Raw genomic sequence first — 22,782 nt, 5'->3', positions numbered from 1 at the left:
AGCAGACTGGAAAAGTGAAGAGTATTACACAGGAAGACAAGGAACTTAAATTTATGTTCCTATATTACTTCTTGGGAGGTATATGGGAAAGTCACAATCATTCAGTTTCCTCTCTTTACCTATAAAATGGAAATACCACGAGTATTATTTCATAGGGTTCTTAGGAGAATTAAATAATCCATGCCACACCAGCTAGTAAAGAAGCTATCAAAGACTAATTCTGCACTTGTATAAAAGAAGCTGAAGAGGCTCGTATCGGCCAAAGGTGGAACGATTTTAAGCATCAATAAGGATAAGAGCTGCAATGGATTAAAAAACATCAAATAGTTTAAATACTTGAGTTCCTGACGTTAAAAAAAAATTAATCGGTCACTTTTGGAGAATGATTGGGAACCAATTTTTTATTTTGAAAACTAATAATAAAGGGATAGAATCAACCAAATAATAGATGAGGAAAAGCTTCTCTTTATAGAAGTACTTCAACAAATATATGGAAAAAGAATCATAGGGTAGGAATAATACCATTTTGCAACCCCTAGTGAATTAATGGATCTAGGTAATCATCACCAACAGTTACTGCTAACGTCAGGAAAACTAGAGGCAATCAGACATTATATCCCTCTTTATAAAGAATACACCATTACTACCTATAAAGTAGTCTTGCAAACAAACAAAAATCTGAACTAGTGATATAAATAAATCCCTAGATCCAACCCAACTTATAAGAAATACAGAGAACAAAGGAATATGTTATATCATACCACAGGAATGCAACCAGTGAAGCCCTGACTGAAAAACCCTATGGGACAAATGATTTCTTCAATAAATTGAAAAATCAAATAGAGCTAAAAGAAGAACTTACAGAGATTTAAGACAAAGAAAGCAATACTATTTATACACTTGAATGACAAAAGAAAGAAAGTGATTATCACGAAAAACCATATAGTTCCATACAGTTCCTCTGATGGGGATCGGATTGGGAGGGGAATGTTGAGGGCATCTCAAGTGGCTGGCCAGGGTCTACCTCCTGATATAGGCAGTGGTTATAAAGGTGTTCACTTTATATATACTTCATTAAACTGTACTTTTTTGCAGTTTTCTATATTTGTGTTATTTTTATTTAGCACAACAAAAAAGTTTTAGTTTATTGTTATTATTTATGCCTACAGCACCTAGTCCTTCTAGGTGGTCTCCCATCCAAGTACTAACCAGGCCTAACCCTACTTAGCTTCCGAGATCAGACATCAGGCTTGTTCAGGGTGGCATGGCTATAGACCATGGACCATGGCTCCACTGGGCCGTGAACCCAGGACCTTCTGCAGACGTGCTAACTGCTACACTATGGAACCACGTCCCAATAAAAAATTTAAATGGAATGATACTAAACCCAGCTGCTCTATAATCCTACTCATGCCAATTAGTCTTCTCCCCAGTTGCTATTGTTATATATAAACTTGAGAAGTACTAGCATTTGGAAACCTGTGAAACATAATATTTATAATTCTTCAAAAAAAGGTATCCACTAAAGTGCACTCAATGATGTTAGCTGTATTGTTATGGATTTATATTGGAAGTAAGATGAAAACCTCATACTTACTAGTTTGCTGCTGCTGCTGCTGTGTATTAAATCCTCCAAATCCCAGTCCAGTTCCCAAACTAGTACCTAAACCAGTACTAGTTCCAGTTGTTGTGCCAAAACCAGTACCAAATCCAAAACCTTTGTTCTGAGTACCACCGAAGAGTCCTTTGAATGAAAAATTGAAATTGTGTAAGTTAAAAAAAAAAAATCTGACCTCTAGCTCATTTACTTCTACAAATGAATTATGATTGCTCTTACCCGTAGTGCCTGTGTTAGCTGGAGCAGAAAAGCTGAATGCAGAACCTGCTGTTGTAGATGTTGTCCCAAATCCTCCAAACCCACCTAATTATAAAGGGATAATAAAACAGAAAAAATTTTTTGTATACGTTAAGAAATAACTTACTTTTCCAATTATTTTACAATTGCTACATATAAACTATTATACTGATCTAATTTTCCTTTCTCTACTTTCAACATCATTTTTTTAAAAAACTATTCTACTAATCAAAAAGTCAATATGTTGTATGAAATAAACGACTGAAGTAGAAGTACCACAATGCAATATATACCCTTCAACTAAAGGGGTGATTATGTTATGGCTAAGAAAACATGTTAAGCCTATTGACATGTGTTTCACAAACTCAACTGCCTACAAGATTTAAGCTGATAACATTAATGAGTGGAGCAGACTGGGTATTTAATGACTGGTACAACTGTTCAATGTGAACAGTTTTTAAAAATGGCAGCAGTTCCTCAATTCCAGCAGATTATTGCTGCAGGAGAATGGTAGGTTAGCAGTGCTATATACTCCTATTTTTCCTAAGAGAAATAGAAGATTTAGATTTTCTATGTGAAATTTACAGAATTTTTAACCCTAATTCAATTAGGTTATTATTATTATTATTAATGGTTTTTTTTTTTTTTTTTTTACAACGAATTCAGATGTTTTTAAAATAGTGTGCCAAATAGATCGTAAAGGGAGAGTGTACTGCCAGTTTGCAGCCTTGGCTTTGGTCAATTAGTTTACATTCTACTTTAGCTTATATTTCTACCTAATCTCCACTGACACTAAAGAAAACATGCCAATATACTGACCTCTATACAACAAGAATGTGTTTCTTGAAAGAAGAGATGAGGGAAAGAAAACCACATGTAGAAGGCAGTGGCAGGGAAGCTGACTAGAGCTATCATAGGCCTATTTCTGTACCAGTTTGGCATCTCAAACAGATATACAAATTTCATTTTTGAGTAAGTGCAGAGATGAAATTATCTTAACTATATCTAACTTGACATATGAATGGAATGAAATACTAGCCAATCTAAAATCGCTTTTTTTTTTTCTTATTGTCAGTCTTTACCTGATTATCAATGTGGTGCCAAAAAGACTTTTAAGACAAATGTTTGAACTATTAGTACTCTCTGAGCTCTGCCACAGGTTTTTTGGAATTCTAACTTTTAATCTCATGTATTTCTGGTATAAGAGACAGAGATTCATCAATGCTGTGACATAAAAGATTTGAGAAGGGAACAACTCCAACCCTTTGATATTCATCATGTAATTCTGGTATGGAAAATTACTCAAGAATAGACTGCGTGTTACATGCAGGCACAACCAAATACTCTATTTACTATAGGTTCTGTTGCAGTACTGCAAACTGTGAACATTTTTGCTAAAAATCACCTCAAGTATGAACATTGTTCTTAATCTTTTTCATAACTCCACACTTCCATAGAAAAACTAAGATATATTCTGAATTGGCTACATGATAAAAATATCAGCCAGGATCTTATCATTCTCTGTAATACCAAATGTTTATTAGTAATAGTGGATCTGGAAGGATACAAAATAAAAAAGTAAAGAAGAACTTCTATCAGCCCTTTGCTGAAGGCTAAGTTAATGAACATATACATAAAAGTACTTAAAACACAGTTGTATTATCACAATTCAAAACTTAACAGTAACAACTCCAAATGAACATGAAATCAAGCAAATACCAACAGGTTTATTTATTATTGGTGAATTACAATACAGCTGAGTGGCTTTATTCAGAAACACAAATTTCAAAATAATGTTTCTGATTTACCCAATGCCAATTTTAAGCAAACAGAGAAAAGTAAACATACCAAATAACAGTAATGTGTGATCACTTTAAATATATCTTAATGATAATGGATTATTTTATTTCTGGAATTTTCAAGGTTTCTTCCAAATGTTTTCAAATCAGATGGCCAAGGTGATATTCACACTGCAGTAACAAGTGACTGCACAAAATACCAGACTTCGAAAATAAGTTTTAGTATATAAGTGTTTACCAAATGCATATAATTGGCATGGGTATAAGTGGCATAATGTAAGAGAATATGGACAATAAATTCATATACGAGCAGCTGAGGAACAAGACTTCTATTGGGTCATTGTATGTAAAGTATACATAGACCTATTTTAAATTTATACATATACAGACACACTATAGCTTGTGTTTGCAAAATTTCCAATGAGCTTAAAAGAATTCACCTATGAGCTTCATAATTAATTCTTTGATTACGAAGATGTCTAGCCTACCTTTTAGAACTCAATGCTGACAATTAATCGAATTGCTCTCTCTGATCATTTCTCAAATTATTCAGTAAAGAACTGGGGATCCTTTCTATAATTACATAACTTATAGAATATATACTAATTTGCTGAATTGAACAAATACATTATTATTATTATACAGATCAAAAAACAAGACAGGTTACTGCTGTTCGTATAAGACTTGTTCTCTTGGGAAACACAAGGACAATCAAATGAAATTCCAATGAAAGATGCAGGAAAAATGGAAAAGAAAAAAAAAATGACTGCAGGAGTCCAAGAATCCCAAGAAAATGGGCCTGAGTGTTAAACTTGTACTTTGGAAGAGGTATCTTATTATTTGGAAGACACATTCTACTCAAAATAATAATCCATTCCAAATTATCACTTGGAAGTTACATTCTGTTCAGTTAAATGCAAACTTAACAAAGGAACATTATAATTTGCGAGACTTCTCAAACCTAAATCCTTTAAGACAGTCAAAACTTGATAACAAACGTTTTTGATTCGACGTTACGAGAGAAATTTCCTTTCCTTATGAGACAACTCGCTGTTCTTTCCCACACTCTAGGAACCACAAAATATTCTTGGACTCCAGCTCCCAACATTCGTTACACATACGATCCGCAGTATCTACCTGCACTTGCCAGACTGTTACCAAAATTGAACGGAGTCGCCGAGGTAGTAGAAACACCGAAATTCCCAATATTAAAGTTCACTGCAGGATTAGCAGTTAATCCGAAACCCCCAAAATTAAACCCACTGGCGGTGGAGTTGGCAGTCTCAAGCCCACCAAATCCTGATAGGCGTGTAGGCAAAGAAACAAACAAACAAAAATTTAAAAGGGGAGAGGGGAAAGAAGAAGAAGAAAAGGAAAAGAAAGCGAGATAAGGATTAGAAGAGTCTGCAGGAAGTTTCACAGAAGTGAACAAAGACAAACTTTGACTTTGCTCCAAACAAGTTAAGAAAGCGGAGGAGGTGCAGGGACAGGAGGAAGGAGCAGGAGCGTGAAGACCCCTAGCGAGGACCAAAGGAGCCAGGGCGAAGGCCCCCGCCCCTCAAGGGCTGGGACCCAGGAGCCGCAGGGGTGAGCCCGAGGGACGCCCCCAGTCCTATCCTCGCCGGGCCCAGCAGCTGGAGCCATGTGAGCGTTCCCGCGGGTCCAGGAGGCTGAGGGGGGAAGGAGAGGGTGGGTCTCCGGCAAGGGAACTGAGGAGCCGCTTCAGGTCTCTACGAGTCCGACTCTGCGGAGGCGGGAAGCGAACCCTAGGAAGGCAGAGCCCTGCGGGGACCCACACGCAGCGTGCGAGCTCCAGATTGGGCCTCTAGTAGCCCCGTGGCCTCCCCAAGAGCCGCCTCGGCCCACTCCGCCGCCGCGAGTCCTTTTCTGAAACCCTAAAGCCTCCGCGCGGGCAGGATACCCCAGGCTCCCCAAGCCGGAGAGTCTCGGACCGAGGGGGCGGACCAGAGGTCTTCCCTCCTCCCCAAGAGAAGGTCTGAGGGTATCACTCACCCGCTGGGGCCGCGGTGGCTGCAGCGGTGCCCGAGGTGCCCGAAGGAACCACAAAGTTGAAAGCCATATCGCGGGTGCAGAAGACCAAAGCGCCGCTCCCGCGACACTCGGTGCACTCCTCTTTTGGATCCGGCGGGGAAACTGCCCCAGTAACACGGAGTTCCGCCTCTTTCCTGGCCTAGCCTATGAGGCCTGAACTCACGAATGGTGTAGTGGGTGGAGGATGGAGAAGGAACGCCCCTGTCCCTCAAGCTTCCGGGGGCTTTATGGCTTAAGGCGGCGGAGAGTGTCACAACCGAGGTGAAATGCTGGGAAGCTTGCAGGGGTGTGCCGCCCTTACAAGCTACCTTAGGGAGGTCCCTTGGAAAAGATGTGCAGGAGACTGCACGCTTGTGTGTAATGAAGACAGGATAGGAAAGAAAGCCAAATCCTCATCCTCCGTAGTGGGAAGCCCACGGGTAATGCTAAACTGAAAATTCACGAAGCATCGTGTCATGTACAGTCATGAGAGTAAATTGAAAAAATAAAAAATGGATAAAAGTGGTGCCTCTGAGAATGATGTCTCTCTAGCTTTTTAAAACTAAAACCTTGTAGAATTATTTGATCCTTAAATCTACACGCTCGTATAACTAATAAAAACAAATAACAAAAAAGCCATTCTATCAAAATTACAAATGTCTTTGGACCCAACAATGCTATCTTATAAATTATTTGGCAAATTTATGTAATACAAGGTAATTTGTTACAGCATTGTTTATAAAAACAAATGATTGGAAACAAACCGGTTTGTTTAGTTACATATACACAAAGGAATACTATTCAGACATGATTGGGAACTGTAAAGCTCTTTATGTAATGAAAAGAAAGATTTCAAAGATAAATTATAGGAAAAAAAATTTAGAACACTACAATTTGGGTGGAAAAAAGAAGGCTAGAATATATAAATACACATGAATGAGTTCCTTGGCAGGTCCCTCTTCTTTGTCTTTCTCATATTCATCTCCAAGTTCTACACATTTTGTCTTTCAAAGTACTTCCAAAATACTTCATTTCCACTGCCATCTCTCTGATTACCTTAATCTCTTGAATAGACCAGGGATCAGCAAATGGGCCAAATGTAGGCTGCCGCTTATTTTTGTAAATACAGGTTTTTTTGGAACAGAGACACATCTGTTTGTTTACCTGTTGTTTATGACTGCTCATGCTAAAAGAACAGATCTGAGTCACTGTGACAGAGAGGCTCACAAAACCGAAACTATTTTCTATGTGGCCCTTTACATAAAAAGTTTGCCAACCCCTATCTAGATGCTAGTAGCCCCTGCAGTACAATGAGCAAGACCCTCAGACTGTGACCTGGCAGTTCATTCTGGCTTACCTAGAGAATAAGCTAGCTGTGGCTGGGGGGTTCCCCTTTCTCCTAGAGGAAGGGACTGCACCCAAGCTCAGGTCCCACAGAACTGGTGTATTTTTCACCCCAGCAATGGAGATTGTAACATTCTGTGGACAACTGGCATTCCCAGACTTCCATAAAACATTGGCATCCCAAAACCTAACTACTCGTTGCTCAGCAGCTTGTGTATTCCTCCACTGACAAGACTTCTTCACCCTTGCTCTATAAAAAGGAGGACGAGAACTGAAAACAAACAGTGCTCTGGCTCTCAGCTTGCCTTTGCATAGGATGACAAGAAGATGAAGGGGTCTGTGCCTTATTTTTTCTAGCTATTCCAGCCCTATAAATTTTTATTTTCCACAATGAAGCCCATTATTTAACCCATGTTATGTGGCTTTGTGGAATTCACACTTGAAGCTGGTACATGACACCCAGACAGGCTTCATCTTACATACCAGTGAGGACCCCAAAGAGACGCACCTAACTCAACAAACTGCCTCCTAATTGTACTCCCTACATCCATATTGACTCTCTTCTAATTTATTCACCCTGCAACTAGAGTGGGTCTTTCTAAACAAACCTTTCATGTCTCTCATTTCCCCCTGGCAACATAATTTACAACACTGCAGTGGCTTCCCATTGCTTTAGCATGGCTTAATAATTCCCAATGTTGATTGGACCCCTGCCTTTCTCCAACCTTGTCTGACACTATTCTTTCCTCTCTGAACTCCAGCCAAACATTCCTCAGTCCCTTTTAAACAAGTTCTTTCCTACTCCTGGGCACTTCCCATTCCCTCTGAAATTCTTTGCTTTGTCTAATTAACACCTATTCTTCAGTCTCAGCCAAATGTAACTTCGGTCTTGTTCCCAGAGAATCTTGAAACTTATTTGAAATTTTGCATTTAGATGATTTGTTTGCCGTCTGTTACCCCACTAGACCATTAGATCCATATGTCTCTTTTTGGTCACCAGTTGCCTAGTTTATAGTGCCTGGAGTAAAGTGGCTGCTCAGTAAAATTGGTTGAACACATTATTTTTAAGTATAATGTAGAAAGAAGCCAGACCCTAAAGACTACATATTGTATGATTCTATTTATATGAAATGTCCAGAAAAGGCAAATTTATAGAGACAGAATGTAGATTAATAGTTGCCTGGGGTTGGGGTAGAAATGGAGATTGACTGTAAACTGGCTTGAGGGATCTTATTGAGGTAATAATGTTCTAAAACTGCACAGCTCAAATTTACTAATCATTGTATTATACACTTAAAATGGCTAAATTTTATGGTATGTAAATTATACTCCAATAAAGGTTTAAAAATAAAAAATATTAGTTGAGTAAATAAAAGACTGTAGTTATTATCAGAAATGGGACCTCTATCTTGTGTTAAATGTGTTCGTGCTTCTGGACTTTGTATTCTATACCACTCACCCCATACCATACTTTCTCAATTATTGTTCATAGGTATATGTTTTAATATCTGGCAGTACATGTCACCCCTTATTAGTATTCTTTTAAATATATTTTCTGGACTTTTCTTACTCCTTGATTTTAAATAATTTGGCTTGGTATGTTACAAAGTTCTAGTTGTCTCTATATACCTTTGAGTAAGCAGAAATAAGAACAAGGAACTTCCCTGATGACATAAACAATCTAAAATGAGATCTAGGATTTCTAGGAAGCACATATGCTAGGGATCAAGTGTCTTTAATACGTAAGGACATTTGTTTACACTGAGCTAGGTATTTTATGACTGATCTGTATATGCTCTGATTTCTGACATATAATGCAATACTATTGATACAGAAAAGGTTTTAAAGGTAATCTAAATTTGGGGATTAATATCTTTAGTTCAAATATCCCCAGAAACAAAAGTCCAGTATCTGTCCAATAGTTCTCTGATTCTCTGCAAAGCCCTTCTAGGTGGCTTTGTCAGTATTTTAGTTTGTGTTTATCTGGAAGCAGACCTGAATAAGGTAGATTATTTATGAGTAAGCACCAGTGAGGGGGTGTGGAGAGTGAGACAGGGAATAAAGAAATGGTAATAGGAAGCAGTTTCCATTGTGGGCATTCCTAGTTGAAGAACCCTGTAGAATGAGCCCAAGAACTGTCCCTCTGAGGACTGGGACATTTATCAGCTGACTCCTGCACCCTTCGGTTGAGCATTACCCTGGGGGTATTAACCCCACTTTGCTCCAGGGCTCTGCAGAAACCCCTGAGGAGAATGGCATAGCCAGGGACCTGTTTGAAGTGGGAGTTGTCTAGCCGCCTATAACTGTGCGCCACAGTTGAGCTGAAATTAGAGGTGGCCCAAGGGGTGTGACTCAGGCCTGCATTGGACAAGAGGGCAAAGAGCATCTTTCAAATGAAACTCCATAGACAACTGGACATCTGATGACAAAACATAGAATTTCCAGTACAATTTCATATAAAGTTTTTTTATTAGTGAAAGATATTGCATTAAGGACAGAAATAAACATTTCAAGGATAACATGAAATGAACCAAGTGTACAAACTACATGGTCAGTATTCTCTTTAATAGCCACATGCAATTAACTACAGTACAGTAATAGTGCCCAGAGGGCCAAGTAGAAAGGTCATCTTCTGCAGAACTCATACCTTCAGCAATTTAAATAAAAAAATTAGTCTCCCTTAAGTAAAACCCCGATAGGGGTTAGTTGTATAGTACTTGCTCCACTTGACTATTAGTGATTTTTCCAGAACTTAAGGAAGGAAATAAAGCCTAGTGGAAAAAGCCTACAGCTAAAAGTGGCAAAGCCCACTTCCTGTTCTGCGTTCAACTCCCAATTTTCCCTGAGAGAAGTGAGGTAACCTCTCTCTGTTTCGTTTCTCCCTAATTTGAGTATCATAGTACAGGGCACCAGTGCTCTGTGATTGTGACAATCACAAAGACTTTGAGGGGTTTTTCCAGGATGATGGCTCCAAGAGAGCGAACATGAGAAATAGTTTATTTTCAACCTAAATCCATTCTTAATGAATCTATACTCTTGACTGCAATTTATTGGTTTGCCACAGACTTCTCAGAAGGAAAATATCAAATGTGACTTTAAGCCAAGTTAACTATTAAGTATCATATGGAAATAATGTTTTTGGTCTCCCTGCCTCTGTGGAATTCAGTCTAAAGGTGTATCATTAACCGTTATCATTCATAGTATTTAAAAATTTCCTCCTCACAGATGATTATATTCTGATAATAGAATGAAGCAATGACTATGCTCTGGTTTCTCAGTTTTATTAGTGTAGATAAGTGGATAAATAAAAGAATAAGATATGCCAATTATCTAGTTAAATATTAAAAAATCTAGATATTTGGCTTATTGAAGACAAAGTATTTTCAACTTAATTTTTCACATTTTTGTGATTTGGAGTATCTATAGGTTCTATCTTAATTTATAGAGATGTTGAAAATTTAAAGCATTGCCCCTTCAAGAAGGAAAACATATCACAAGGGAGAGAAAACTGGGGCAAGTAAACTAAAGTGATTTATTACCCTCTGAGATCAGAAGCTGTATTTGTAAAATCCATGGCTTTTTTTCATTAGTTTACACTGAAATCCAGTTTTAAATAAAAAGTCCTGTAGAATTATTCAGTTGTTAATAAATTCTATGTGCACTTTGCCAGATAATTGTATAGGTTTCTCAATCGAAAATGAATATTGAACTTTGAGAATAATAATAATAAAAATAAAGCCTTTAAATATGCTTGAATTCTGTGGCATATGATAGTTCCCAGTCCCTTGACTTAGGTTACACTGAAAGCCAAGAGGTTTTCTGGAGAGAGGTGGCCCCACTTGTCCCAGTGGACCTTTCTTGAAAGCACATTCTGTGCAATATTTTAAACCACTGTAATTCTGTCAGTAAGATAAGTGTCACAGGAAGCGTAGGGCACATTTTTCTCTATTCTGTGAGTGACAGTGAGCCATAAAACATCGAAAGGAACTGAATCTGAGGAAAGAACAACTTATAAAAACAATTTCAAAGTTACCAAAAAGATGCCCTAGAAAAAATGTCTCCTTAGTATAATCGGACTTCTGAAACTTACATGCAACTTAAGTTGTGGATTGATGGATTTCCTATACTTATAAATTATTTCACAAATAATCACAATAGTATTATAATTAATACAGTATCATATTTGGCATGGGTGATTGTGTGTGTGTGTGTGTGTGTGTGTCGAGGGGATCAGTTATTGATTATATTCTCCCAGGAGCACTTTTCCACATCAAAATCATTTCAACCAAAAACATAAACTATCCAATCTCAGAACTAGCACTTAGTTCTACTCTACATGAAATATCTGTACATGTGCTCACCAACATTATCTATGCATTCTTTCAATTCACAAAATTACAAGTAGAAAATCCTTAGGTGCTTATCGCTATTAACTCATCAGTACCTTAGCCCACCAACCCACTCCCTACTTCATTCCTATCTAGTATGAAAGTAGTTGGAAGACGAAATTATTTTCCTAGAGGAATTAGGAACTGATGACCAGCATGAAATGCAATATCTAACTTTTTAAAAGAGGAAATTAGATACATTTGAATGATGTACCGAATGAGGCTTCCATTTTACCCTGGGTTCTGAATTCTTATTTACTTCTGGTTTGGGGGTGAAATGAATGAAGGAATACAACATAAAATGGTGTTTATGTATTTTGAGTACAAAGTCTGGTGAATGAAGCCTACCCAATAGGTTAGACCAAATAGAATTAACAAATGATACTGAGACATTAAACCACAACAGTGGTCACAAAATTCTGGAGCTACCAGCACTCAACAACAAAAAAATTACCATACAAGAGTTTATTAAATACTTGCTAAACATATGAAAAACAAAACAATTTGTCAGGGACTACAGGCCAACTTTATGAAGCCCACTCGCCAACATGTCAACCTGTTATTTAATCTCCGGCCAGAATGTCCTCATCACTTGCAGCTCTGGGTCTTCTCCCTCCTCTCATAACGGGCAACAAGCCTGTGAGGACACGGACAGTTTCCCCACGTGACAGTCCAGGTCAGCACAGCTCAACACAGTTCCTTCACCAAGCTCAGGCCATGGTTAGGTTCGTATGAGGGGTGCTCTTTCATCTGCAGTTCCCTGTGACTCAGAAGAAAGAGGACAGTGAAGTTAGGTGTTCATGTCAGAAACTTCTCCCCATGTGAAAAGTTGAAGGAGGGGAGAGGAGAAGGAGAAGAAGCTGATAAGAAGGTGGTCATCCCACTCACCTCTTTCTCCTTTTGGCCTGCTTCTTGCTCTTCCTTGAACATTCAGCCCTAACCCTCTTAAAGAGGCCTGCTCTGACCACCCCACCCCGGATCCTGGAGCAGCCCCTTTCCCTGTACTGACTCAGACTGTAACCCTCATCACACTCTACTGAATTTGCCTTCTTCCTGGTTTGAAATCTACCAGAGAACAATATCTTGGAGATCATGTGGGCGCTCAATAATTGCTTGCTTGTTAAATACATGAAGATGGTTAATTGCGTGAGCAGTGACAACATTTACATAGACTTTCATCTGTGCTTACGAAAATCTCAGTAACTGTATAGAGTCAGACTGGAAGATCCACAGATGAAAATGGCAAAATAGTTGCCTCATACCTAATTCACACTAATGTGATGGGCATAGGTTAAGAGACATACTGGAAGAATGTGAAAAACAAGGAAATCTGGATGAATGTAATTCAGATGGTTTCAACCTATTTCATTTGATACTTCACATGTGCCTAATTTGCTTAGTAGAGGCAGCCAGGAGCAGGGAAAAAAAGACAGCCTTTGTTGCAAAAAGGGAAGCTACTGAGAATTTAAGAAAGGCTCCTAGAGCATGGGTTGAAGGGTTAAAGAAGTACAAATGAGTAGTTGATAGATGGGCACAGGGATGGGGAGCACAGCAGAGGGAATGCGGTTAGGTTTAATGTAATGGCTAGGTGGGGAGCCAGAGGAGAGAAAAGGCAATTGTTTTACAAACTATATAAATGTCTAACCAAATGCGCTGTATACTTGAAACCAATAATAAAATAAAATTTTTTAAAAATCAAGAAAGGCTCCTACATAAAAGGCTCATTGAAGGTATTCAGACCCCTGGGTTGGCCACTTAAGGCTGGTCACTTAAGGGGGTCCAGCTAACTGTTTATCCCATCCATATGGGGTTGTTCCCATCCCTCTAAGAAAGTAACTACAGCCCCTGTGCTAATCACTATTATTCAATGATGACTCAGTGGTAGGTATCTTCTGCTAACATATCAGGGATCCTTTCCAACAGGTCTCTGGTTGCCTTGCTCTATAATCTTACAGCTATCTTACCATAGAACTAATGTTTATTGAGCTCTTACTAAATGCTAACACTGGGCCAAGTGCTTTATGTTTACTACATCATATAATCTTCACGAAAACTCCTAAAAGAGGTCCTAGTAGTATCCCATTTTCAGATGAAGAAACTGTTTCTAAGGTCACACAGCCATTAAGTGACAAAACTGGGATTTGAACCCAGGCAGCCTGACACCAAAGCCTAGGTGCTTAACTGTTATATATTCTTCCTCTTCTTCCAGATTATTTTCAAAGATGTAAAGCTCACTCCCAGGGATTCCATTCCCACCAAAAGAGCCCCACACATAATACCACTCTATCATCCCTCCTTCTTTGACACATTTCCCTTGCTTCTCATTTTGCCCAGTAGTAGCATAACCAAGAAATCACTATGCCCAGCAGAAAACCTCAGAATCCACCCTACGGAGCCAGCTGGCAGCCCTCCCACTGAAGCCCAGCTGAATTTCTCAGGTAAAAGTTATCCAGTAAGAAAGAAGCTCACCTCATCCCCGGATCCCTGTCCTCGGCACGCGAGCCAAGTGAAGACCAAACCAAAGAACACACCCAGCGCCATGATGATGTAGGGTATGCTGGTGACGATCAAGGTAGTGTCAACCACAGACTTCAGTCGACTTGCAGTCTCTTTATCAATGAGAACACTCTAGAGCAGGGGCAGGATGAAGCAAGAACATGGTATTGCCTTGATTACTAAAAATCAAGTGCATAAAGTTTGTTGCAATATCTTTCTTTCAAATCATTAAACACAATTTGGGTATGTCCTCCTGTTAGCAATCAGAAATACTGAAAATCCATTTATAAATGAGAACAACCAGAGGGAGCATTTATTCATTAATGTCTTCCCTTTTTCTTCTGAAGACATGTTTTAGTCTCAGAATAGGTTGGAAAGAGGAGGGAAAAAATATTCAGAAATATTGAGATAATATCATCTTTTTTTGTATCAAAAAACTCCAATTTATTCTTCAAAATCTCAGCATAACTTCCTTCCAGTTTTCTCTGACCACCTCAGGCCTGGTTAGAGGTCCCTTTTCTGCACTTCCAGCTTATTCTCTAAAATCCTCCAACACTGTATTCTCACTCTGCACTGTAACTATCTGTTTCCATGTTGGTCTCCTTGTGACTCTGAGGTTCCTAAAGGCAAAACTTTTATTTCAGTCACCTCAACACTGGGTATAGCATCCTGCACACAATGGGTGCTCAATTAATGTCAGTCAATAAAATAAATGAATCGATCAAACAGTCCAACAATGGTATGTGGAACATATAATTTCTCTTTCGGTTAGATCTATACTATTCAGGACCAGAAATCTTCACAGAAAGTGTTCAGGGAAGTTCTGGGGCCAACCAGAATTCCAGAGGGTGTTATAACTAAGGAAATGTTCTAGAATAACACTTTCTGTATGAAGGGCAAAGGTATTATCACCTTAAACTATCATGGGTGAAATGCTTAATTACATAAAAATTATTAGCAACAAATAGGACTTTGGGCTTAATTTGGCTCAATTTACATTGGATTGAGGCAGAGGATGGAGATCTAGGGTTGGTTTTTCCAATAACTAGCCAAGCCCCGTCAAGATCAGAGTCTCCTCCTTTGGAAAAAGGGAGTGGGAGAGCAGCCTCCAAGATCACTTTCAGGTCTCCCTGGACCCAATCTGGTCTTTAAAAAAAATCGAAGCAGAAATTCAGGTGGATGGCACTTCAAATATGCTGCAACTACGAACATAAGCTTGCAGAGCAGGTTCATTCTTCACTTTCAAAAAGCCCTACTTTCATGCCCCTCCAAACAAGTAACAATGATGAGTCAGTAGCAACTGCAATACGGGTCCTATAAATTGGTAAATACTGCCTGAATTTTTCCTATAAAACAATAAAAGCCTTGTCTGAGCACTGTAATCACAAACCTTTCAAAAGTTTATAAATGTGGCTATCAATATAATGCTAAGTTTAAAAAAGGATATAAAACTGTATCTACAGTATGGTCTCAAATATGTTAACATCAAAACCAGAAAAAAACCGAGGCAACATAAGCAGATGTCAACTATAATTGTGAGTGATAGACTTATCAGTGGCTCACTTTTTAAATACTTTTTTTTAATTTCCCAAGAGTTCTATAAAGAGCACATTAGTTTTACAAAATGGAAACCATTAAATTATATATATTTTTTATAAAGTCGTTATTGGAAGAAAATTTATAACACATTGTTGAGGAATATAAAGCAAGTTAAAAACAATATGTCGGTCTGGCTCAGGTTTTGTGAAAAGTGATTTTTTAATTTCCTTTTTCTTGCTAATCTCTGTTACTAAATTTTTGACAAATAAGTATTTTTAGGGAAGAGAGAAAAATAATAAAAACTTTAAAAAATACTGCTGTTAATAACAAAAGCCAGCCAACTGAGAATTTATTGAGGGGAAATAAACCCTGCAGTTTCCCCCTCCAAACTGGGTAGAAGAGAAAGGGAAACTGGGGAGACAGAACTACAGTAAATATGATATATGATTCAGAAAAAAAAATTATCACAGGTGTCTTAAATAGTGGATGTTTCCTGAACTTTCAAAGTACGCTTTTCTTTGCAAAACTTCAATTTATACCTAACATTTAGAGATAAAATATCTGTAGGTACACTGTGAAAGAAATATTTCTTCAGAGAGACTCCTTTTGTTTGAACTAAGACAGGATCTGTTTTCTATAATTCACGATATATGTTTGTTTACCAGAAAGTAGAAAAAATTTTGCTATAATGAGGCAATCATGTATCACTGAAATTAATGGGCATGTATCACATTTTATTTAACCATTTCTTTAACTACCTCACACAGAATTTGTATAATGTTACCAATCATTTTAATTTTACTCTTCCTCTCCTCCTCAACTAATAAACGGGTAAATTGATGACATTTTACAAACTGGCAAGGTTTCAGAGGAAGAGATGCAAAGAAAGGTTTAATTGGACATCTTAGCATTGGCTGTTTATGTTGTTTCAACTGTGTCTGATATTGCTTCATTGACCTTTGCATTTTGTTTCTTACAAAACTGGCTTCCGAGAAGGGAGTTTTACCCAAAACCTGTTTTGAGAAGGGAAATTTTTTGTTATTTTCAAATCCTTGACATAGATGTCTTCATATAAATACATAAACAAATTTTCTGAGGACAAATTTTTAAAAGTCATCATTCCCCCTTTTTCACATCTCAAATGATGCACAGCTACAATAGCAGACATCATAATGTAAGGTTCTCAAGCCTTCACAGGTAAAACACTGGTGGCTCTCTCCCAGGGCTTACCTCATTGACATACATCACTGGGAAAACCATGGTTCTGACATTTCCCGTTTCACTACAAAGACAAAAGATGAGATCATTTCATAGACATCCTCATTGTGATGGCACACTGGACTCGAGAGAAAAGTTTACACGAAAATGTCAATATACTTATTTCGTTAAATTCAGCAGAATTTATGCAGACTTCTTAATTATATTTGCAAACACATATCAATCAGAAGTTGGATTCCTGTCAGTCTAGAAATTCCCAGTGTTGCACACTTACGTAAATTGTCTTTTATCAAAAAGAAGATTCTGAAAACAAATTCATCAAAATGATTCCTATTCTCCCAAGAATTATCAGAGGGGAGGCTGCAGGAAAACTGACCCCAGAGCAGACAGAATAATCTGGCAGTGCTCAGAGTATTTTGTAACCAGGCCACTAGGTACTGTCTTCACAAGATCCTGGAGCAATCACTTACTGAGCATTTACCATGCACCTGTTCTGCCCTGGTGGTTTGGGGACATTATCTCATTTAATTCTCACAGCAGTCCCATGCAGTAGGTATTACCGTCTCAGGTTTAAGATGAGGAATTTATAGCTCACAGTAATTTGCCCAGGGCCAGCAAGAGGAAGTGATAGAGCCAGGATGGTAATTCCATTTCAATCCTATAGCTCTAGATCTTAATTGCTCAATTATATTGCCATACGGTGACAAAATGCACTCTTGCAAAACACATTTGCTTCCTTAAAGGATCCATGACATATGGGGTTAAATCTGGCATGTTTGATGGGGGACCTAACAAAATTTTATAGATAGATGAATGATAGACAGATACAGCTGGATGCATGATAGAGAGATACATACATAGGTAAATAGAAAGAGTAGATAGATAAATAGTATGATGTACAGTTTTACATATTTTTCATTCAACATTAAATCATAAGCATTTTCTCATATCCAAAAAATTCCATTGAAAAGTCTGAGCAGGAGACTATACTTAGGAATCCTAATTAAGTTGTGGGTTTGAGACAGAGTGTGGGGAGGAAAGGCTGGACTTAAGAGATCATTTTAGCTGCCCAAGTGGAGCTTGTGGTTGGTCCTGGGTGGGAACAGTGGCAAAGAAAAGAAGGGAAGCAACCAGACTCATGGCGAGGAAAATGCTTAGTGGAATGGGTGAGAATAGACGCTGTAGCTTTACTAGCTGTGAGTTCCAGCAAGTTATTTAACCTCTCTGTGCCTCATTTTCCTCATCAGTGAAACGGGGATAATACAGCATTATTGTGAGGAATAAACGAGTTAATGTATGTAAAGTACTTAGAAAAATGCCTGACCAATGGAAAGCACTCTATATGTGTTTGAATAAATAAGTAAATTCCAAAACCAAGGCAGCCTAAGAAAATGCTGGTCATGCCTCATTCCTGAAGGGCAGGGCGAGCAGCCTTAGAAGTGGACTGTACCCCTCCGGACATCACTCCCGCAAGAGTCAGTGTAGCAAAACCACCCTTTGCCTCTGTAGAAAGCAGCAAAACTTACATGAAGTCATCTATTTTTTCGACATAAATGTTGATTTGGAACCTCTTTGCTGCTCTTAGGATAATTCCAGTCAACTGCAAATCAGAGAATTGGAAAGAAAGCATTATTAAGACTATAAACGATTTTTTTCTTTTTTTTTTTTTTTTTTACCATTTCTGTGTGGTTCTGATAAACAGGGTAACCCCTGCCATGTTTGATAGACACAGTGAGACAAGGGAAAACTGACCCCAGAGCAGAATGAGAACTGTGGATTATTTTAGGTCCTTGGTAGACCAATGTTTCTCAAACTTTAATATGCATGTGAGTTCTTGTTAAAATGGAGATTCTGATTCAGTAGGTCTGGGGCGGGCCTTGAGATTGGGCATTTCTAACAAGCTCCCAGGATGCTGCCACTTTGAATAGCAAAGACCTAAAGGATCCTTGCAGATGGGAGATCCCACAGACACCATAAGGAGGACAGTGGTCACCGCCAGAGAACAGTGCCCAAGCATAGTTAGGGCTCACTTAGCAGACAGCAGCTGCTGTCATCTTTCCCATGGCAGCTCCTTCCACCTTTGCACTAAGGTCATGGGACCTCACCAAGTCCTTGGTAACAAGCACTTGCTAATAGTTTGACTGACAAAAAGGAACTTACTGATGGCTGATGGCTGAGAGAGAAAAGAGAGAAAACCATACCTGATCTTATTCACAAAAAGATAAAACCACTGATTTCACTGATACAAATACATTGAGTGTAGCTCAGAATGAAGTCCCCATAAATTGCTGTGCTAAAATAATGTTTTTGCTTTTCTTTTATTATGCCATGTGTTTAAAAGCCCAAGAATGAAGATATCTGACCTTAATCCAGTTCCTACAATGAGAGGCTGTCACGTTGTGAAATGATATATCCTTTTTTCATTTTTCTCCTCTATAAATATAGGATTAAAGTATATGTGTATCTGATGCCTTTTAAATTAATAATACATAATAAACTCTCAAAAGTACCTCAAGAAAGATGTTTGCCAAAAGTAACTGAAGCTAATATACATATTTACAAATATATATATATCTGTGTGCTGGTGTTTCTGCATATTAGATCCACAGAATCCAGCCTTCTAATTACAGGGGTATAAGACTATGCATCGCATTGCAGTAAGCTGAGTTTCCTCTGCTTAATCATATATGAAAGGAAGACAGTATATTTCCTAAGAGTGCTAATCTAAACCAGTGAACACGGTATAGACAGAATGAAATGTGCCCTATTACCAGGAAGAGGTGTGTACTCACGGGATTAACATCCACGAACGTTTCATGATATTCCTTATTTGGATGCATGCCTTCTATGGCAGAAATAAACCTTTCATCTGCTTGGTAGAAGTGTGGGAAAGATAAAATAATAGGTGCACCTGCATTTTAAGAAAAACAGAAATGAATGATAGGGTTATTAAAAGTCTCAAATGAAGTTCCTGACTACAAACCTGGTTCCTAAGTGGGGATAAAAAAAGCTATACATAAGTAAATTTGGCTGAGAGAGGGCAAACTAAAATTCCATTCTACACCTCCTAGCTCAGGATTTATGCTTTGTTTTCTGACATCTCATTATTTTATCCCAGAATATATATTAAAGTTCTGGCTAAATTATTTATTCTTCAACAAACATACTGACTCTATAAAATGAAAATGCTTTAAACTCATTATTTTAATTAATGTTCCCAGTAGTCCTATGAAGTTAAAATTATTATCTTCATTTTGCATTTGAGGAAAGTGAGGTTCAGAGACGTTACAAAATTTAGCCAGGGATATTCAGCTATTAGGTAATAGAAACAGAATTCTAATTGAATGAAGGATGTTTATCTCAAAGCACTTGTCTCAACTATAATTCTCTATCAATAAACAGACCTTTTTTCTTTGGCTTGCTTTTCTGTATTTGTTTTACCTATGATAGGCTTTATTCTCCTGCATATGTTGAGGCAGAATTTTTAAGACTGCTTGGTCATCACATCTGCCCAGTTTTTGACTAGATCAAGTCTGCCCATATGAAGACTCTGTTTTTTTTCTTTCCTATTCATTTTAATAAACAAATAGGGAAACAAATTATTAAAGGAAACCTATTCCAGATTTAGCTATTGAAGAGGAGATAGGGACCCAATAATTGCTGCTGGGAAAAAATATTTTTAGAGAAGTTAGCTTATTGTCAAGTAATTTAAATCTGCTTACATATCTGCCAGCCCATGGCTCAAAATGCACATCATCTGTCACATACACAAGTGTTTTGCTCTCTACTCCTAAACAGTTTTACAAAGCCATAATTTCCTTCCTTGTAACCTGCAGTCACTTTTAAAATTATTTTCAATAATCTCTTGAGTGTTTAATAAGGGCCAGACACTGTTCTGAGTATGGTACGTGCATTATTTCTAACCTTCGCACAGCTTCCAAGAAAGTTATAATCACCCCCAGTTTTGAATAAGAAAACCGATGTCTGGAACCCTCCTTAATCAACTTGGCCAATGTGCTAACAAATAGATTAGGACTCAAACCCAGATCTGCCTGACTCCAGAACACTCATCATCCTACTACCTAAAATGTTCCCCTGGGAATTCAAAACACTTGAGGATAATCCTGGAGAGTTTAACATTTCAGTCCATATTTGAGAATACATATGAGGCAAGAGGGAAAAAAATGTAGCAAGAGATTTGACTGCTGCAAACAGAATCTTTCTGTTGATTCTGACTTCTTGAGGAAGCAGAATGTTAACAAAATAAGAAAAATATGTCTACAATTGTGTCTGGGATCAGAGGCACATGAGCTGAGTGGGCAGGGCACTGTTTCAGGACCATTCACCCAGAAAGACAGCAGGAAAGCTCAGAAGCAGAACCTTGTTTCCATTTACCTTAGGTCTTATCTCCGGGTAAGGTTACCATGTGCCCTGGCACAGCGCTTCCAAACATGTAGGCACTAGCTTCATGACAATCACCTGGAGCTCATGTTAAAACTACAAATTCTGGGGCCCTAGTGTGTGGGCCCTGGGACAAATATTTTTAATGATTCTCCCGATAATCCTGAAGCAAGGCTGGGTTTGGGAGGCAATGCCCCATCGGGCAAGGACATGGAGGACACTGCTGACCTCAGATTTATTCCAAAGGGAGATTTTCAAATCAATTAGACAAGAGAGCAACAGTTAGCACATTACTTTATTCAGGAGAAAAGGGTTATAAAGTTTCTCAAGAGAAACTGTAAAGAGAAATTGTAGCCTAAGAGGGTTAACAGTATGACTATGAGGAGACCCTAGTTCCAGCAAGGATTTGCTGAGAGAGAAGGATTTTATATAAATCATGTTCCCTCACTGAGCCCTGGTTTCCACAGTTATAAAAACAGGGCATTCATTGGATGTCTCTCTAGCAAAGTTACTGTGAACAACAACTACGTAACATGTGATTGTTAAAACTAGTCCTCAAGACAAAAATGCTTTTGTTAGCTGTACCATTGAAAATTCTGCCTCATTCATGGAAAGAGGTAGAATAGTTCAGACATTAAGAAACACTGGGAAATTTACAGTCAGGGTTTAAAGTTCACTCTGCTTCAAAATCATTGAGACTCTTTACTAAGATATGTATTTTCTCATTACCAAGTTCTCCACTTTCTCTTTTAGCATTGTTTTGAACATGAAATCAATTAATGCTTTACATGTATAGGTAAATATGTAAAGGACTTAAAAGAGTGACTGGTACTAGTGAGTGTGAGTAAACATGTGCTATTATTACTATTAAGTCTTCTAAATTACTGCCCAGAAAAAAACATACCATGGCTTTCTAGCAATAAAAAGCATTACAGGAAAGCCAATAATTCTTTTTTCTTTTCTTTTACCATTCTATAGCCATGTTATGAAACATAGTTCTTGAAAGGTTGGAACTGTTCTATTGGGCTGACAACGTTGTTTGTTCAAGAACAATAATCTTGCATTCCAGACACTCATAATCATGTCATCCTTACCATTCTTGCAGACACTGACATTCAGAACTCCTGAGCCCAGGCAGTTTCCTTTAGGTATACAGAAGCCGGCGTTGTCTGAGGTATTGGCTAATATTTCTTCAGGTACCCTATACCGAAAGGCAGGCAGTCCCTGTACGCTCTCAAAGTCACTGAAAGTTATATACAATGACCTGTTACGAAGTAAAAACAGAAAGTCAGTGTGGGCTCCAGTCAGAGCAATCTGGCCTGAATCAGCAACAATTCTCAAGTACAACACGACTAAAAGCTCAGAGGGTGCAGCGGACAATGAAGATGCGAAAGAAAGCTTGAAAGGAGCTCAACCCACTCAATGTGTATTAATAAAGTAGGAGATGGACTACTGTGAAGGGTGTTTAAGAGGTAGCAACTATAGTAATATCCAAATTAAGGCCAAGAAAAAAACATACTGTGTGGTAGAACATTAAGAACATGACATGTAGAATGGAGTCTCACACCGAAAGGAATAAGAGTGATCTAGACCAGCAAGGACACATGTCAGCGTGGATGAAGCAAAAGCAAAGGAAAAGAATCAAGGGTAAAGCAGAGGCAAAGCCAGAGCAGAAGAGGCGGTGAAGGGCTTTGCCTGGAAGATTCTTAAG

General features: G+C 38.2%; 2 protein-coding genes across 7 annotated transcripts in view; both read right to left on the bottom strand.

The window, feature by feature from the left end:
* NUP54 (nucleoporin 54) overlaps positions 1-5,821 on the bottom strand; it is a 29,624-nt gene extending 23,803 nt beyond the window's left edge. For all 3 annotated transcript variants that reach the window (XM_015586105.2, XM_015586106.2, XM_006907635.3), the window contains exons 1-3: positions 5,668-5,821; positions 1,838-1,921; positions 1,598-1,744 (exon numbers count right to left, since the gene is read on the bottom strand). In XM_015586105.2, coding sequence (XP_015441591.1) covers positions 1,598-1,744; positions 1,838-1,921; positions 5,668-5,734 — 298 coding nt within the window. In that variant the 5' untranslated portion in view covers positions 5,735-5,821. The remainder of the gene's footprint in view (positions 1-1,597; positions 1,745-1,837; positions 1,922-5,667) is intronic.
* Positions 5,822-9,479: 3,658 nt separating this feature from the next.
* The window catches only part of SCARB2 (scavenger receptor class B member 2), a 59,184-nt gene continuing 45,881 nt past the window's right edge, over positions 9,480-22,782 (bottom strand). For 3 of the 4 annotated variants that reach the window (XM_025043853.1, XM_025043854.1, XM_025043855.1), the window contains exons 7-12: positions 22,166-22,335; positions 19,463-19,581; positions 18,197-18,270; positions 16,683-16,734; positions 13,887-14,045; positions 9,480-12,183 (exon numbers count right to left, since the gene is read on the bottom strand). In XM_025043853.1, the coding sequence (XP_024899621.1) occupies positions 12,139-12,183; positions 13,887-14,045; positions 16,683-16,734; positions 18,197-18,270; positions 19,463-19,581; positions 22,166-22,335 (619 nt within the window). In that variant the 3' untranslated portion in view covers positions 9,480-12,138. The remainder of the gene's footprint in view (positions 12,184-13,886; positions 14,046-16,682; positions 16,735-18,196; positions 18,271-19,462; positions 19,582-22,165; positions 22,336-22,782) is intronic. The other variant, XM_006907634.3, reaches the window with a different exon arrangement.

Source organism: Pteropus alecto, unplaced genomic scaffold (genome assembly GCF_000325575.1).
Source record: "Pteropus alecto unplaced genomic scaffold, ASM32557v1 scaffold161, whole genome shotgun sequence".
Classification (NCBI taxonomy): domain Eukaryota; kingdom Metazoa; phylum Chordata; class Mammalia; order Chiroptera; family Pteropodidae; genus Pteropus; species Pteropus alecto.
This window is presented reverse-complemented; position numbering and strand designations above follow the sequence as displayed.